Source organism: Taudactylus pleione, unplaced genomic scaffold (assembly GCF_031769625.1).
Source record: "Taudactylus pleione unplaced genomic scaffold, aTauple2 ptg000202l, whole genome shotgun sequence".
Taxonomy (NCBI): domain Eukaryota; kingdom Metazoa; phylum Chordata; class Amphibia; order Anura; family Myobatrachidae; genus Taudactylus; species Taudactylus pleione.
In genome coordinates, this window is record NW_028284604.1 from 7,657,521 (window position 1) to 7,677,191 (window position 19,671).

Genomic DNA, 19,671 nt, shown 5'->3' on the forward strand with positions numbered 1-19,671 from the left:
CTAAGGTTTTCAGGGTCTCCCGAGTTCTTGCTTTTCTTCAAGCTGGACTACCTTAAGAGTTCAGTTTTCTGCATTGTCAGTTTGACTCCAGATCAGAATTACCACTATGCCAGTTGTTAGAACATATTTTCAGGTGTTTTCAATCTGCAACCTCTGTTTGTCACTCCGGTGGCACCATGGGATTTATCCTTGGTTCTCAGGGTGCTGCATGCTCCCGTTTTCATATAAATGAGGAGATTGTAGTCCTATCCTTTCAGTCTTCTGGCCTTTCTGTAGGTGAAGCTTCACTGGATGTGGTTCGAGCTCTTTGTATCTACGTGGATCGTGCCAGCTCCATCAGAAATCTGATGCATTTTTTGTGTTATATGGCTTTCATAAGCGAGGCTGGCCAGCTGACAAGCAGACTCTGGCTTGGTGGCTGCGTATGACTATTTCTCATGTGTATACTCAGGCTGATCTCCCTGTTCTGAACACGGTGACAGCGCATTCTACTCAGTCTGTGGGACCGTGGTGGGCGTTTAGACATGGTGCCTCTGCAGAACAATTATGCAAGGCAGCGACTTGGTCTTCGGTCCACACTTTTATCAAATTCTATGCATTTGATACTTTTGCCTCCCAGGATGCTTCCTTTGGGCGGTGGATTCTCCTTTATGCTCAGGAACGTCCCCACCCTTAAGGGAACTGCTTTAGTACATTCCAAAGGTAGTTTCTGTGGACCCTTTGGACCCTGAAGAAGAAAATAAGATTTATGGTATAACATACCTTAGTTAACTCTTTCTTTTAGGTCCACACACCGGACCTCAGTTGGGATCTGTTCCTTTCTTTATGTATCACTGATTCCCTCTTTTGGTTTTTGAGAGTGTTTGTGTACATTGTACTTCCTTCTCCACTTTCCATCTCTTGCCGTCAGGCTTGTTTACAGACTGAATGGCTGGGGGCGGGGTATATAGGGAGGAGGCCCTATGCATGCTGGGAGCTGGAAAGCTGTAAGCTGTTTGGTGCAATGGATCACTCCAACTACATACCCCGAGGTAGTTCCTGTGGACCCTATGGACCTTGAAGAAAAAGAGTTAAGAGTTATGGTATAACATACCTTAGTTATTATCTAGACGTTTGGACCGTAGCTGTATAACATTCTAAGTGCTTCCAGGTTACATTTACATTGCATTTAGAGCATTGATATATATGCATTTTTGATCAGTATTGAGGTAAAATGGCTTGGGTGGCATTGTGCCAAAACCTCAATATCTTAGAGTGTAATATAGATTCCTGTAGGAGCAAACCGAACGATATCTCATTTCGGTGACATGGCATCTAGGCAGCCGATAAAGACTGCAGAGCTTGGTTTGTTATTGAGCAGTGTGTATGGTATGCTGGTTATCGGGCTGCTGATTGTGCTGCACTCTTTGTTGCAGGAGGTTCTTAAACATCTACAAGGAAGCATTGAGGATGAAGCCATGGCTTCTTCGGGGCAAATTGATCTATTGGAACGGCTGAAAGGTAATCTCATTAACGATAAGTTCAAAAGAATATGACATTCCCTCTGAGCAAGGCTTAAACAGCAGTAAATGCTAGTCAGCTCAGCTAAACGCTTATAGGGAGAGGTATCAAACGTTCTAAAGAGCACAAGTGGGGAAGTTGCCCATAGTAACTTCTTGCTCTCATTTATCAATTAAATGATAGCTATAAACTATTAGCTATGGGCACTTTTCCACTTGCCCTCTTTAGCAGAGTTGATACATCTCCGTCTATAAATGGTCTGATCCGTAACAGCTTTGTCTCCGGTTGCTTATAGCATTTCTCATGTGCTGATAACGCAATTCTCTGCTATGAGGAGAAATGTATTTGTTTTAAACATTGCAGACATTTGACTATTTTAGCACTCTTTGTTTCTTTGGAATTGTAATGTAATTCTGTAAACCCATCCTTTACTGCTTAAGTCTAAAGTCTTAAACTTCAGCCATAAAGTTTAATAGTGTAATGTGTTAGCATTTCTGAGAGTAATATCATTGCAGGTGCTAGAGAGCATGAGCAAACACTATTTATTTTTATCAATGGGGTATATGTAATAGGATGCGAGTTCCATGAACTGGCGTGATCTTGGCAATATAGGCTGTGAAATTAAAGTGGCAATAGTTTAAAAGACCAAATCAATCTGGTTTTGCCTTATAAATTATTTCCACTTTTAATCTACCCATAATTGCCAAGATCACAGCTGTTCATGGACCTCACATCCTATACATACAGTCAGGTGCATAAATATTGGGACATTGACAGAATTTTCATATTTTGGCCTCTCTTCACCACCACAATGGCTTTGAAATGAAACAAACAAGATGAGATTTAACTGCAGACTTTCAGATTTAATTTGAGGGTAATTACATCCAAATCAGGTGAACGGTGTAGGAATTACAACGGTTTCTATATGTGCCTCCCACTTTTTAAGAGGACAAAAGTAATGGGACAAACTAAACAATCCTAAATCTAGCTTTCACTTTTTAATACTTTGTTGCAAATCCTTTGCAGGCAATTACAGCCTGAAGTCTGGAACGCATAGACATCACCAGACGCTGGGTTTCATCCCTGGTGATGCTCTGCCAGGCCTCTACTGCAAATGTCTTCAGTTCCTGCTTGTTCTTGGGGCATTTTCCCTTCAGTTTTGACTTCATCAAGTGAAATGCATGCTCAATCGGATTCAGGTCAGGGGATTGACTTGGCCATTGCATAACATTCCACTTTTTAGCCTTAAAAAACTCTTTGGTTGCTTTTGCAGTATGCTTCGGGTCATTGTCCATCTGCACTGTGAAGCGCCTTCCAATGAGTTCTGAAGCATTTCACTGAATATGAGCATATAATATTGTCCGAAACACTTCGGAATTCATTCTGCTGCTTTTGTCAGCAGTCACATCATCAAGAAAAACAAGGGAACCAGTTCCATTGGCAGTCATACATGCCCACGCCATGACACTACCACCGCCATGCTTCACCGATGAGGTGCTATGTTTTGGATCATGAGTAGTTCCTTTCCTTCTCCATACTCTTCTCTTCCCATCACTCTGGTACAAGTTGATCTTTGTCTCATCTGTCCATAGGATGTTGTTCCAGAGCTGTAATAGCTTTTTTAGATGTTGTTTGGCAAACTCTAATCTGGTCTTCCTGTTTTTGAGGCTCACCAATGGTTTACATCTTGTGGTGAACCCTCTATATTCACTCTTGTGAAGTCTTCTCTTGATTGTTGACTTTGACACATATACACCTACCTCCTGGAGAGTGTTCTTGATTTGGCCAACTGTTGTGAAGGGGTTTTTCTTCACCAGGGAAATAATTCTTCTGTCATCCACCACAGTTGTTTTCCGTGGTCTTCCGAGTCTTTTGGTGTTTCTGAGCTCTCCGGTGCATTCTTTCTTTTTAAGAATGTTCCAAACAGTTGATTTGGCCACACCTAATGTTTTTGCTATCTCTCTGATGGGTTTGTGTTGATTTTTCAGCCGAAGGATGGCTTGCTTCACTGATAGTGACAGCTCTTTGGATCTCATATTGAGAGTCCACAGCAACTGATTCCAAATGCAAATGTCACACCTAGAATCAACTCCAGACCTTTTACCTGCTTAATTGATAATTAAATACGAGGGACTAGCCCACACCTGTCCATGAAATAGCTTTTGAGTTGATAGTCCCATTACTTTTGGCCCCTTAAAAAGTGGGAGGCACATATAGAAACCATTGTAATATCTACACTGTTCACCTGATTTTGATATAATTATCCTCAAGTTAAATCTGAAAGTCTGCAGTTAAAGCACATCTTGTTTGTTTCATTTCAAAGCCATTGTGGTGGTGAATAGAGGCCAAAATCTGAAAATTCTGTCAATGTCCCAATATTTATGCACCTGACTGTATATAAATGTGTGCTTTGCAGCTTTTATCCTGTAATTTATCTTAAGGGGAAATGCAATAGCCTGCGAGATATAGGCATCACCGCAATCCCAGCGAGTCTGCCCAATGTTTTAAAGCAGCAGTTCTTTAAAATGCAAATCCACCTGGTTTTGCCTTTTAAATGATTGCTGCTTTAAAACAGGTGGTTTTGCCTTTTAAATGATTGCTGCTTTAAAACATCGGGCAAATTTGCTGGAATTGCGCCTTTACCTGCATCTCGCAGGCTTGTACATTTTCCCCCCAGAGTTTAGCAATGCGTAATTTCTCTTTTTATGAAACTATCACATTTTTCTTAAAACGTCTCTCTTCCTTGGTTCTTTTTTATTTATTAATTTATTTTGATGTATACATTAATCTAACATTGTAAGATTTTTAGATTGTGTCAGCCAGAATACATTTGATATTCGATTGTTTTCCACTTTACAGAATTACATTTGGATGGCAGTAACTTCCCTGGGGTCAAAATGAAATCAAAGGTTTCCCTCCGGTCTTATGGGAGCAGAGAAGGCTCCCTCTCTGGCCACTCTGGGGAGTGCAGCCCAGTCCCCATGGGTTCCTTTCCACGGAGGGGCTTTGCCAATGGGAGCAAAGAAAGTGCTGGCTTCATAGAGGAACTGGAAAAGGAGAGGTAAATAATTATGTGAATAGCGTTTGACATGTTGCATAAAACTAACCAATATAAAGCTGGTATTTATCCTCTTGATATTATGTGTTCAGATTACTTATCGCTGTTTGTTGAATTGTATTGCAGCAGGGAGCTTTAACTAAGCCAGTTTCTAGTTAAGTTATTACAGTGACTAGATGTCCCATTATCTCGCTTAAAGAATTCCCCTTGGACCTAAAAACATAATTCTGGGAGTAGTACATGCAACACAGATGTTCCTTTCCTGTAACCCTTTGTTTGCTGTTAGGGCCCCCAACATTCCTATGGGTCCCAGGATGCACTCCGCTGTCCTGTTTATATATTCAAAAGCAAATCCAGAAATGTCCGGTTCTCTCAGGTTTAGGAATACAAAATGTCATATTAATCAGAGTCTTAGGGCCCATTACCCACTGATGTTTAAAATTTGACTTTTATACCACAAAGAAATGTAATTCTATCATGTGCCAATACCGAGTAGGGTACATACTTGATTCTTTGTACAATTGTTTGGGGATGCTGTTAAATACATTTCAGTGCACTCAAAGAATGTTAACCCACTTGTCAATGGCCTTTTCATTATGATGTCCCATACATTTCTGTGGGGTTGTAGACATCCCATTTTTTCCTCTCCACATCAGTATATAGTGCCCTGCACCCTCGAATGCCAGTCACATTACAGCTAGTGTAGAAAACAGCTTGACATTGGCTCAGGGACTAAGGTCAGTTTATTTGGCAATATATCTGAATTGCAATTAGAAGATATTCCTGTGGAATCCTGGGGAATTTACTGTAGAGTGTGTGTGTGTGTGTGTGAGATATTTTTTTATTAATGGTTTTAATTTGTTATTCAAAAATACAGGGCATGTTTTCATCCATAATAATGGCTTGATTTCAGAGCCATTTTGATACGAGGCCTTAGGCATGGCTGCCCTTTGTCACCTGGTACTTTACCATTGCTATTGAGCCACCAGCTTTGTTGTTTAAGATCATGTCTAATGTTAAAGGTTGACCTGTTATAAAAAAATAAAAAAAAAAGTGTATTAGTTATGTGGCAGATCCCATTGGAAGGTCTGCTTACTGTGACAACATTTGCAACATATTCAGTCTTAATAGTTGTCTGAAATCTGTGTATTTCTGAATGTGTTTTCATCACCTTCAGATTACAACTCTTGGTAGTGGAACATTTCAAATAGCTAGTAATAGTCATTTATTTGGCATTGTCATCATTTAGTAGCTATCCAGGTACCCTTGTACAGTTGAGTATTCCCCGTTGTTCTTGGTCATTTGCCGTTTTCTTTAAAGAAGGCTGCAGCGTACAGTATAGGATTACTGCCAAGACGTCGATTGTGCACTGGGCAACTTTATGACAAATATTTTCTGATAGGCTCCCAAAAATTCTTTTTATAGATCTGTGAGTGTTATTTGTATATGCTTATGTTAGGCAGCTTGTATTTGGTTATGTTTTATATTAGCTGTTACATGAGTTTCTATCCCCAGTTAATACATGGAACACTTGCACACTGTTAAATTTGTTATCTTACTGTCCCATGGGCACTTTGTTTATCTGCACTAATATGCCCCACAAAGGCTGCAGCCTTATATGATTTACTTAGCTTGATAAAGATTATTCATGACGTGCTTATGTTAAGTATTTTCCCACAATGAGCCCATCAGTAAAACACAAAAACACGGGTTGTAAAACTCTGCATTCAGTTGTATGAATAACTACATTAATTTTTTTAATAAATCTCATCTCTAGGGAGCAGGTGTGTAGATTTTATTTAACCATAATGAGATGTGTCTTTGAAAATGTACAGCGGGTAAAATACTTAGGGATGTGCAGGCTCGGATTAGTTTGGATTTTCCCACCAAATTCGGATTTTTCCTGCCAAAAATCGAGTCTCAGAAAGAGGCAAAATGTCATCTTTCATGGACTTTTGTCCAGGAATGATGACGTTTGTCCATGAAAGATGACTTTTGCCTCTTTCTGAGACCTGATTTTTGGCGGGAAAAATCAGAATTTGGCAGGAATATCCGAACTAATCCGAGCCTGCACATCCCTAAAAATACATCAACATTTTTCTCAGTAAAAATATTTGTAATGGGGCTATTGTAATTAAATTTTCACCAAATGTCAGCAACAACCTATGCAATCCACACATGCAAAGAAATCAAACCATAGATGTCCATAAGTTAAGTTATGTGTAATAATGTGAAATGACACAGGGAAAAAATCCTTTTTTTTCTATGGTTTGTCAACAGAAAAAAAAAGCATTAGAAATGATTAAAAGGCATATAAAGGAAATAAGCCTTAGCTAAGCACAATGAAATGGCTTACCTATATCATTGTTCACCCATAAGAGTTTTTTTAATGCAGGTCTGGAATTGTGTGCAAGTATGCAGAAATATGATTGACCAGCTCATTGTCTAGTACAAATTTCCTGGTACTATATGAAATCAATGTATGTTCTTAATTCTAGTCAGAGTCATTACATATTTATATCACTCTCTTATTTAGGTCTTTACTTATTGCTGAGCTTGAAAAGGAAGAAAAAGAGAAAGACTGGTACTATGCCCAACTACAAAACCTCACTAAAAGAATCGATGGACTTCCTCTTACCGAAAACGTGAGTGTCAGCAGCTCATAACACAGTTCAACTTCTTTTGTGAGAGCACAAAAGTAAACATTACAATAATAGATAGGTAATCTAATATAATAATGGGTCTTATTTAAGGTAATGTAGAATAGGGGCTAAGCGTCTTATGTTCCATTTTTATCTGCATCTTTTTCTGTATTTCCTCAGCTTTGAGGTGATTGCCAATCAGATTGTTTAGTGTGTATTAGAGGCAGTGAGCTGTACATTGTGCTTGGTCTTGAGGACAGGGAAGTATTATGTGAAGAAGGAAAGAGAGGACCCTGGAAGCAAGACTGCAAGATATATACTAAAAGGAGCAGACTATCCTAACAGCATAGAGTTGAGGTGGAATACTCAATCATTTTATGGCATTTTTTAAAATGTATCTTTCAAGACATAGTGGTCAAATTCCTTATGCAGGATTTAAACCATTCTGATGTTCTCCATATTGTATATGAAAAAAACATAACGCATAAAGGAACAAACGTCGTTCTTGATAAAATATCTAATATAGGTATTTTTAGTCCTCCAACAATCTCCAGATGTTAAAAAGATGATGCACCCCAACTCACATATAGCAAGAAGGGGTAATCTTGTCAAGGTATCTTTTTCCTCCTGCCTTTATACGGAAATAGAATCTCTGTTATGATACCAATGGATCAAATGGTAATCGATGCGTACCCCTACTCAAATATAGGCTCATCAAGGTTTCTTTCAACATCTCAGAGACTACACCAAATTATTTCCAAGCTTCAATCCTCCCCATGCATGATTTCCATAAAATAATAAGGGAAATGGAACTTGTTTAAAATATTGTGAAATTTAATATAATGTAGTTCAAAATAAAAAGTATACAAAGGCAAATGGCTATTGCCACAGTACAGAAAAGATGGAAGTAACGACCTGTTTTTTGTAGAATAATGGAGTCCGGAAATCCACCATCCAAAAACAGGCTTCCAATAGTGACAGCAGCAATGTCCATATACATAAAAAGTTCCGGTTACCAACGCATTTCGATCCGCTCCTGCAGATCTTTCTCAAGGTATATGGAACTAATCATATTAGGGCATCTTAGATGCCCTCAACAATAAACCAATTTACAACTTGTAATTTATTTCTTAAAAAAATCCCTGCCTCTGAATAGTTAATACATCAGTACAATACTCCTGCCGAGTCCCGCCGCACGTGTTGCCTCTCTGCCTGGTTCGTGACGTCACATCCTTTGATCTGCACGTCCAGCACACAAGTACCCAGCTCATCATTTGGCGTCCGGACTTCATTGCGATGTCCGTCAGTAACCGGAATCAATAGTGAAGGGAACACAGAGCTTCCGTTCCCCCGTGGTTCTATCATATCGGAACTGACGTCTTTTGTCGACAGACGTTCTTCCGGTATCGGGTGCAACCAGGAACTTCTCTTTATATATCTGTTGCCCTGGTAACCATCTTTTTGGGTCTTTACTAAAGATTATCCTAAAAATATAAATTAGAGGTTAGAGACCTGATCTATTTCATTCACTCCAAATATATTATGTACATATAAAATGTAAAACCGTAATATAAGGAGCTCTAAATCCAATAAATAGCAAGAATATAAAGACGTGGACAAATTTTCTAAAAGTCATAAATTATCATGGATAACAGAAACTCCATTATATAAATATTACATAGGATAATCTTACCATGTAATATTTTTACTATGATTAAATTCTTTACAGGGGTACAAACTAATGTGCAAATAACAATCAAGGGAAAATCTCCATAAAAACTACAAACCAGCATGTATATAAAAAAAAGGAGAGGTGACATAATTTACTAAAAAGTTCTATAAAAACCATTTGGTCTCAAAGTCCTGATTCAGGCCCCCAGGAGCTAGGGTGTTGTAATGAAATATAAATTTCAATTCTTCCTTGGCAGTGATTGATGTCTTATCGTTACATCTAATGTAGCCTTTAACTATTTTGATGCCATAAAAGTTCTTAATCCCATCTGTAGAGCAGTTGTGAACCGTCTTGAAGTGTGCAGAAAGCGAATGAGAGTCCAATCCCTTCCTAATATACCGGAGATGTTCCCCAATCCGGGTTTTAAATTCCTCTTGCCACATCCACATTCTATAGCATATATTATATTTTTTTTATTGCACGTAATAAAGTCTTATATCTTATGCTCCTTTCCATTAAAATTAACAGTGGTAGTTTTTTTCTCATTGCCTAACTTTTTTATATGTCTACAGCTCAAACAGAGGCCACCTATAGAAACCCACAGATTTGATGGCTACTAAATTACTTTTGGTGCCAATGTGTGCACTCCTGATCAACTTTGTTTTAAGGTTGGCTGCCTTACGGTATATAGAACTTGAAACATAGAAACCTAGAATTTGACGGCAGATATGAACCACTTGGCCCATCTAGTCTGCCCTTTATGTGTACTGGTTTTCTCGGAATAGCCTTTCCCAAGATGGGATCCCTTTGTAATATAGACCAATGCTTTTTAAATGTTTTTTTTCTATTTCCCTATGTTGGGAGTTGAAATCCGGAAAACAAATGCCAATTAATTTCGGTCCATTTGTTCCGTTAATGCAAGGTCCCACAAAACCTGGGAGTTAGTTTATTATGCAACAGTCACAATATCAACAATCTCCATGTTGGCAGTGTAATGTCAAACACTGTATGCCGACACGGCACTAGCATTAGCTAAAGCATTGTTACTGGGCTGGCACTGCTATCATGTTCAAAGTTATAGTGCTGACAAGATTACAATTCTTTAACATTACTACCATGTCAGCATACTGTAATTGTCGTCAGTGTGACTGTTGGCAAATCATACCTATTCTGTTTTCCCTCACTGTTATCTGACAAGTTAAATTATTTTATGTATAGTGTCCCCATCCTTTGTTGTAAGAGTTTAATGGTTTGTTCGGCTTTTAGTTCTCTCTACAAACGGACATGACCAGGAGACAGCTGGAGTTTGAGGCCAGACAGATCAGAGCTGCGATGGAGGAACAATTGGGGACCTGTCAGGACATGGAGAAACGAGCACAGGTGAGACATAAAGTGGGACTTCGAGTCATTGAACTGCAATATGTATGTATTTAAAAATCGTGTTTTCCATAGCAACTATCCCACATATTTTTTTTTTAAACTGTAGGATGAGTTTATTTAGCCAGCTAGGTGATTTAGAAAGGAGAATAAAAAATAGAATTTTAGTAAAAGTTTAATGAGCAAATGTTCTATTGGCAAGCTGGATATAAATAACTTGTTGGAACGTTTGGTTTATACTGGCTCATCTGCTGTCTAAGCAATCTTCAGTGTATTGCCATCAACAATTAACTATAAAACACAATTTTTATTTCATATTGTCCTAATTAAAACTGATGTGAAAAGACCAAAAAAATCAGTTCTTCAATGATCTGCTTTATTTTCCCATTCCTAATGCTGGGCATACACTATACAATTATCTGTCCAATCTGGCTGGTTGGAATGAAAACCTGGTAATGTATGGGAGCAAATGACATTCAACCATTTGGTCCAAACACTGGAAAACGGACATAAATGATTGGTTAAATTCGTTTGATTTAACCAGTTGGACTGAACGACTATTTTTGTCTTTTTTTTTTTCTAGGGTTTGTGAGCAAGTGGTCGATTGACATTTGCTCCCATACATTACCAGGTTTTTATTCCAACAAGCCATATTGGGCAGATATCTGACAGATAATTGTATAGTGTATGCCGAGCATTAGCAATATCTGTTCACTTTGTGATCATACTGTGCAATTTGTTTTACTGTACAAAAAGTTTCCCATTTTCGGAAGAAAGCACATGGATCCGGGATAAGTTCCTGGATCCATGTGTTTTCGGGAACGCGACTGCGAAAAAAAAAAACGGCACTTGTCGAGGATTTTGTTTCGCCTGTCTCTGCAGTTGAAAAAAATCCCCGGTAGTGCCGTTTACTCCCCAGGGGGCATTAAATAGCCACGGTAATCTATCGTGGCTAATTGAATTCCCCCCATGTCACACAAATGTTGTTATATACAAACACAGCCATGTATAACAAATGGGGTTCTTTAGGCCAAGGAATAAAGCTATTTGAGCATGCAGAAAAGCTCATTTTTAGTATTTCCTACTCATTTAAAAAGAGTTTTTAATATAAAGCAGAAGCAGAAATGTTTTGCACAATGATTACAGCGATGTTGATCATTTCATAACTGTAGAATAGTGTTTGTCAAAAATAATTTATTTACAATTATAAATGATGTATACTTAAAGTGCAGTTTGCAGTTATTAACGATGTCAACAGTGTGTTCACGGGATCATTCACATCCCTCTAATACAGTAAGTGACTAAGAACCAAGAAACATGAAAGCGAGTTTGTCAGGAAAATTCACTGTTGTGATTCTTATACAAATAAATTCATATTCTAAAAATTAGTGTCTTAGATTAATTACATAATATAACTGCAAAGAAGAAATTTGGCAGATTTTATTTAATATTTGTACGTTTTGTGATGTCTTACAGCTAAGAGTGGCAAGAATCCAGCAAATTGAGAAGGACTTGTTCCGGATCCGGCAGGTGATGCAATCCCAAACCGCAGAACCAGAGGTCAGTGACGTTATATACATGTCTGAATACATTTCATATTGATTTATGATTATTATTTATATATTTATTGATTATTTGGTTGTATAAAGTAAATATATTTATTACTAGCACTTGCCCGCAGCTTTTGATCGCGTGGATGTCTGTTATTGCTCAGCGGAGCACATTTTACAAAGACTGTAGTGGCATCTAATATTGTGATGTATGTTTTATTTTGTAGACATTGAACACAAAATGTCTTTGTAAACAATATTTGCAGTTTTTCCTTCAGGGACTAACACAAAAAGATGCTTGGGCTACTAACTTGTGAGCAAGATACATAATCTACAATAACACTGAAAGGTTGCAAGTAACATTGAAAGGTTGCAAGCAACATGAGCAGCGACACTATATGTAGTATTTGCTTTGGTGTGCCATCTACTGGACTGACATGTATACTTCATGAGACTGATTTGTGCTTAATATATAGTTGGATTTTCCTGCAAAATAGATTTTGAGATATATATATCTACAGTCAGGTGCATAAATATTGGGACATTGACAGAATTTTCATAATTTGGCCTCTATTCACCACCACAATGGCTTTGAGATAAAACAAATAAGATGTGCTTTAACTGCAGGCTTTCAGATTTAAATTGAGGGTAATTACATCCAAATCAGGTGAATGGTGTAGGAATTACAACGGTTTCTCTATGTGCCTCCCACTTTTTAAGGGGCCAAAAGTAATGGGACTATCAACTCAAAAGCTATTTCATGGACAGGTGTGGGCTATTCCCTCGTTATTTCATTATCAATTAAGCAGGTAAAAGGTCTGGAGTTGATTCTAGGTGCGATATTTGCATTTGGAATCAGTTGCTGTGGACTCTCAATATGAGATCCAAAGAACTGTCACTATCAGTGAAGCAAGCCATCATTGGGCTGAAAAATCAAAGGAAACTCATCAGAGAGATAACAAAAACATTAGGTGTGGCCAAATCAACTGTTTGGAACATTCTTAAAAAGAAAGAATGCACCGGAGAGCTCAGCAACAACAAAAGACCCGGAAGACCACGGAAAACAACTGTGGTGGATGACAGAAGAATTATTTCCCTGGTGAAGAAAAACCCCTTCACAACAGTTGGCCAAATCAAGAACACTCTCCAGGAGGTAGGTGTATATGTGTCAAAGTCAACAATCAAGAGTGGATATAGAGGGTTCACCACAAGATGTAAACCATTGGTGAGCCACAAAAACAGGAATACCAGATTAGCGTTTGCCAAACAACATCTAAAAAAGCTATTACAGCTCTGGAACAACATCCTATGGACAGATAAGACAAAGATCAACTTGTACCAGAGTGATGGGAAGAGAAGAGTATGGAGAAGGAAAGGAAATGCTCATGATCCAAAACATACCACCTCATCAGTGAAGCATTGTGGTGGTAGTGTCATGGCGTGGGCATGTATGACTGCCAATGGAACTGGTTCCCTTGTATTTCTTGATGATGTGACTACTGACAAAAGCAGCAGAATGAATTCTGAAGTGTTTCGGGCAATATTATATGCTCATATTCAGTCAAATGCTTCAGAACTCATTGGACGGTACTTCACAGTGCAGATGGACAATGACCCGAAGCATACTGCAAAAGCAACCAAAGAGTTTTTTAAGGCTAAAAAGTGGAATGTTATGCAATGACCAAGTCAATCCCCTGACCTGAATCCGATTGAGCATGCATTTCACTTGATGAAGACAAAACTGAAGGGAAAATGCCCCAAGAACAAGCAGGAACTGAAGACATTTGCAGTAGAGGCCTGGCAGAGCATCACCAGGGATGAAACCCAGCGTCTGGTGATGTCTATGCGTTCCAGACTTCAGGCTGAAATTGCCTGCAAAGGATTTGCAATAAAGTATTAAAAAGTGAAAGTTTAGATTTAGGATTGTTTAGTTTGTCCCATTACTTTTGGCCCCTTAAATAGTGGGAGGCACATATAGAAACCGTTGTAATTCCTACACCGTTCACCTGATTTGGATGTAATTACCCTCAAATTAAATCTGAAAGTCTGCAGTTAAATCTCATCTTGTTTGTTTCATTTCAAAGCCATTGTGATGGTGAATGGAGGCCAAAATCTGAAAATTCTGTCAATGTCCCAATATTTATGGACCTGATTGTATGTATTTATATATGATACATATATAACTGTTTGCTTTCGGGGTGTGCAATGTATGTATATATTGTATATTTCTACTTCAGGGTCCATAGGGTATCCACAGGATACCTTGGGGTATAGGTGTGACGTCAGTCGCAGGGCACCAAAGAGTTAAGCTTTCAGCCTCCCAGGATGCACTAGGTCCCCCTCCTATACCCCGCCCCCGGGCCAAGGCACCTCAGTTTAGTTTGGTGCCCGGCCGGAGTCGGGTGCACCTGTTGGAGTGGGGGCTAGAAGAGCCCCTGAAGCTTATTCTTCATGCAGCTGTGGCTGCACAACTGGATGAACAGCATGGACAGTCAGTCCTGACGTCCATGCTGTCTTCCCTACACCCCGCCGGTACCAGAACGCCGGTACTGATCCGGGGATGCTGGTGGGCGTCTGGGGTCACAGCTAGCGTGGTGGTGGTTACAGACGACCCACCTCAACAAGGGACGTCCGTTCTGGGTTCCAAATTGGGTCCTGTTGACAACGGACGCCAGTCTTCGGGGCTGGGGAGCAGTTTCGGGTCCACGCTTGTTCCAGGGCAGGTGGACGCCGACAGAATCGGAGCTTCTGGAACTCCGTGCGGTCTTCAATGCTCTCCAGCAGGCACAGCGGTTTCTCCAGGGTCGCCCGGTGCAGGTCCAGTCGGACAACGCTACCACCGTGGCCTACATAAACAGGCAAGGAGGAACTCGCAGTCGGGCGGCTCTCGTAGAGGTCTCTCGGATCCTGGTTTGGACGGAGCGCAATCTTCCGGCCATATCAGCGGTCTTCATCCCGGGAGTGCTCAATTGGGAGGCGGACTTTCTAAGTCGCCAGGACGTTCATCCGGGGGAATGGTCCCTGCACCCGGACGTTTTTCAACTACTGGTGGACAGGTGGGGTCTTCCAGAAATCGACCTCATGGCGTCCCGGCACAACAACAAGTTGCCGGTGTACGGGTCTCGCACAAGAGACGAAGGGGCGTCTCTGGTGGATGCTCTGTCCGTCCGGTGGACGTTCCGGTTCGCATACCTGTTCCCTCCGGTCTCCCTTCTTCCACGGGTAATCCGGAAATTCAAACAGGAAGGAGGGACGCTCCTGTTGATAGCTCCCGCGTGGCCCAGACGGCACTGGTTCTCAGACCTTCAGGGTCTGTCCGTGGACATTCCTCTGCGGTTGCCGCTACGACCGGACCTTCTGTCTCAGGGTCCTTGCCTTCACCCGGACCTGACTCGGCTGTCTTTGACGGCGTGGCTGTTGAGACGGCCATGCTGAGGTCCCGGGGGTTTTCCAGCTCTGTGGTGCGTACCATGTTACGAGCTCGGAAACCGTCTTCCGCGAGGATATACCATCGCGTGTGGCATACGTTCTTCCAGTGGTGTCGACCGAGAGGTTATGCACCGCGGGAGTTTCGTCTGTCTCGGATTCTCGCCTTCCTGCAAGCGGGACTAGATCATGGGCTTCGCCTTGCTTCTTTGAAGGTACAGGTTTCGGCCCTATCTGTCTGGTTTCACCGTAGGATTGCTACAATCCCGGATGTGCGCACCTTTATGCAGGGTGTTCTCCGTATTCAGCCGCCCTTTGTTCCACCTGTGGCGCCTTGGGATTTGGCTGTGGTCCTGAGGGCTCTCCAAGGACCGCCGTTTGAACCACTGGGCTCAGTGGATCTTAAATGGCTAACAGCTAAGACTGTTTTCCTTCTGGCCATTGCTTCGGCCAGACGTGTTTCTGAGTTAGGGGCTCTTTCTTGTAGACCCCCTTTCTTGGTTTTTTATGGGAACAGGGCAGTGCTCCGCACTCGGCCCGAGTTTCTTCCCAAAGTTGTTTCCCAGTTTCATATTAACGAGGAAATAGTTGTTCCGGCCTTTAACTCACCGGGTCTTTCCGTGGGTGAGGCCTCTTTGGATGTTGTGCGGGCCTTAAGGACTTATGTTGACCGCACTTCTTCGTTTAGGAAGTCGGACGCTTTGTTTGTCCTCTTTGGCTTCCGTAAAAAGGGTTGGCCTGCTTCAAAGCAAACTTTGGCAGCCTGGATCCGTATGGCTATTTCTGAAGCTTATCTTCATGAAGGCCTACCGGTCCCTCCTTCTCTGAGGGCTCATTCCACTAGGTCTGTGGGTCCTTCGTGGGCAGCTCGACGTGGTGCCTCGGCAGTTCAGATCTGCAAGGCTGCTACGTGGTCTTCTGTCCATACCTTCGTGAGGTATTACAGGTTTGACACCTTCGCCTCTCAGGATGCTTCCTTCGGGCGGCGGATTCTCCTTTCTGCACAGGAGCGTCCCCACCCTTAAAGGATACTGCTTTGGGACATCCCCAAGGTATCCTGTGGATACCCTATGGACCCTGAAGTAGAAAATATGAGATATGGTAAGAACTTACCCTTGTTATCTCTATTTCTACGAAGTCCATAGGGTTCCACAGGACTCCCGCCCTGTCGCACCTGTGCTGCAGATGGGCTTTGCTCTGGTCACCGGTTTTCCGTCTCCCTCTGGTGAGAATGTGATTCTTGTATGTGTCCAGATCTTTGTTCTCTCTCTTCCTTCTCCTCCTCCGGCCTATGGCTTGGTAACTAACTGAGGTGCCTTGGCCCGGGGGCGGGGTATAGGAGGGGGACCTAGTGCATCCTGGGAGGCTGAAAGCTTAACTCTTTGGTGCCCTGCGACTGACGTCACACCTATACCCCAAGGTATCCTGTGGAACCCTATGGACTTCGTAGAAATAGAGATAACAAGGGTAAGTTCTTACCATATCTCATATTATACATTTTTATATACATATAGTCATTTTGGACTAGAGGAGCCTGTTTAAATTCTGCTAAAAATATTTTTTGTCTCCATAGTTCATAAACCGTCCCTAAAAGTATATTTGTCCCCAATATGTAGATTTATATATATATATATATATATATATATATATAGTCATTTGGGCTTGAGGAGCCTGCACACACCGAGTGTCAAGCTTCAGTTGCTTAATTTTTTTAGTGGTCTTCTCCCTGCTGTCACATTGCGATAATACCATACCTCAGTTTCTTTCTAGCTATACAATATTGAAAACACAATCCAAATTCATCCCATAGTTTTTGTGTGATGCCGGAAAGAACATACAGACAAACAATAATTCCGGTGGTAAAAAATTGTCTCCATAGTCCATATACTGTCCCAAGGAGTACATTTCTCAAAATAATGTCTATGTACAGACACAACCATTACAACTTTATTATAAGTATAGATATGATTTGCTACGAGAGAAACAAGTAAAACACAAAACAGAATTTCGTCTTCAGGCTTCATAGGGATCCACAAGAATACCATGGGGTAATGTGGTTGGAGAAATCCAGGCATCAAACAGTTAAAGCTTTCAGCTCCCAGGATGCCTCGAGTCCTCCTCCATATATACCCCACCCCCAGCCACAGACCTTCACTTGTTCGTTTGGTGCGGCACGATTCAGACGCACCTTGGTAACCAGGCAGTCCTAAGCTTTTATTTTATGTTTTATTTTATTTTCTATGTTTTTGGGCTGGCAGTACTGAGCGTCTGAATTAAGACACATATATTGTGACTCCATCTACCTCCGCCGGCCCGCAATGCCAGTAATAGAGCTGGTGATTCCGGTGGGCCTCGGCTGAGCGTGCTAGCAGCGATGCTGGGACCCGGATTGCAACCAGATGCACAGAGATGCCAGGTAAGGCGATTCCTTGCTTACGGGGAATCGCGCGCGACAGTCCTTGTTTCCAGCTTAGGAGATGCACCGGAAGCCGCTGCAGTCAGGACCCAGAGCGTTCGCGTCCTCACTAGACCACCGGGGCCCTATCGTCTGACGCCGGGGATCAGCAGCAGATGCTTCTGTTGTCACGAGGCCAGCATACCCGGTCGGTTGAAGCAGCTTAGGGGAGGTAGACGCTCCCCCCGCAGCTCCGACCCAGACGCGGTCCCATCAAAGGTTTTCACACGTCTGGGTCGCTCCTCCTACCCGCCTCGTGTATATGAGACGCTCACAGTCCACTAACGGTGCGCTGCTGTAGCTGTTGGTCTCAGGAGGTTTTTGGGTCAGTCTCCCTGTATACCTCCCCCATTGTTCAGGTATATAGTGCTCGATATCCTACCAAGCATTGTATTTTGAGTAGTTGATTAAGAACCCAATGACACTAAATTGCATATGCATTATATGTGACTGTTTGCTAGCTGCTGTATTTATACTGCCTTTGGTTTCTGACTGTCAGTTATAACTATCACTGTTTTTCTCCTCATACCTCTGTGGCAGGTGTGTGTTTTTTTTTCTTATACTTCACATTTAATTGTTATTTGTGAAGGTTGTCACATTACATTGCTTTGTTAGCTTTAAAATTGATATGTCAAAAAGTAAAAGGCGGAGCGAGCCCCTGTACTGATTTCATGTAAAGCCTGTTTAGCGGGCTTGACCTCTCAGGACTTGATTAAGGATGGTTTGTGTGCTGTCTGCTATAAAGAGCCACCTCACCAGTCCAGTATACCAGTCCCTGTGCAAGAGCCATCTTGGGTGTCTTCCTTGTCTCAGGTTATGGAGCAGTTTGTGGATCGTATGGCTACTCCAATAATGCCTCCTTGTATGGGGTACTCACAGCATGAAATGTTTACACCTATACATCCTTCCTTGATGTATGCTAATGCCCACTCAAGTCAGAGTATGGCTCAGTCAACGGTTGCAAGCAGAATGGTAGTTACTAAGGCACCTAAACGCAAGTTATCTTTTTATCAGTCAACTCAGCATATGGATTCAAACGCATCATCAGATGAAGCAGATGATGCGCAGGGTTCCTCTCCAGGGTCTAGCTCGGGGGGGAGGACTATCCGTCCTCAGTGGATGTTCTTTCTTTGGTGAGGGCGGTTAAATCAATCCTAGATATTCAGATGATGAACCAGCTCCTAGTAAGAAGGCTCCAGTGTTTAAACACCAGAAGGTGGTCAAAATGGAGTTTCCTAAATCTTAACAGCTCATTGAGCTTATGGATGAGGCATGGGGTAACACGCATAAACGGTTTTGGGTGTAACACGCATAATACCTACCGCATGGCCGGTGGTTCAAATCGCAGCAGCCCGGCAAGGGTGAAGATCCCGATCGTCCTAAAGGCAAGTATCGCTAACCTAATTCTTCCCCCTAAACCTAACCCTCCCTTAGGGGTGCCTAACCCTAACCTCCCCCCCCAAGTGCCTAACCCTAATCCCCCCTCTTAAGTGCCTAAACCTAACCCCCCCTTCCCCGCTGCCTAATCCTAAATCCCCCGGGGGGTGCCTCACCCTAATCCCCCCTTCCCCTAGCCTAAACCTAACCTCCTGGGAGGGTGCCGAACCCTAAGTCCCCCCGGGAGTCCTAAACCTAACACCCCCCCCCCCCCCCCTCCGTGGCTGTCCGTGCCCAGCTTACCTTCACTCGGTATGCCGGGCGTCGGTCTTCCAGCGTATGGTTAATGACAGGCGTCGAGTTTTCAATGCTTGTCATTAGTACCACGCCGGGACTAGAGAGTCTGGATGCCGGCGGTCGACATTGAGACCGTCAGCTTCCAGACTCATCCCACGGTTTTATGTGCATATAAGATTAACATCGTTGTATCCTTTTCCAACTTCTGAATGTACTAAGTGGGAGGTATATCCTACTGTGGATGCTCACGTGACGCATTTAATCAGAAATGCTACATAGCCTATTCCGCCAGCATCTGCTCTTAAAGATTCTACAGT

At 42.0% G+C, this 19,671-nt stretch overlaps 1 protein-coding gene across 1 annotated transcript in view; it reads left to right on the top strand.

Annotated features, from left to right (window-relative positions):
• Positions 1–19,671, top strand: part of APC (APC regulator of Wnt signaling pathway) — a 117,008-nt gene that overhangs the window by 57,671 nt on the left and 39,666 nt on the right. The window contains exons 3-7 of the mRNA XM_088477686.1: positions 1,416–1,500; positions 4,360–4,561; positions 7,095–7,203; positions 10,139–10,252; positions 11,726–11,809. Of these exons, the coding sequence (XP_088333812.1) occupies positions 1,416–1,500; positions 4,360–4,561; positions 7,095–7,203; positions 10,139–10,252; positions 11,726–11,809 (594 nt within the window). The remainder of the gene's footprint in view (positions 1–1,415; positions 1,501–4,359; positions 4,562–7,094; positions 7,204–10,138; positions 10,253–11,725; positions 11,810–19,671) is intronic.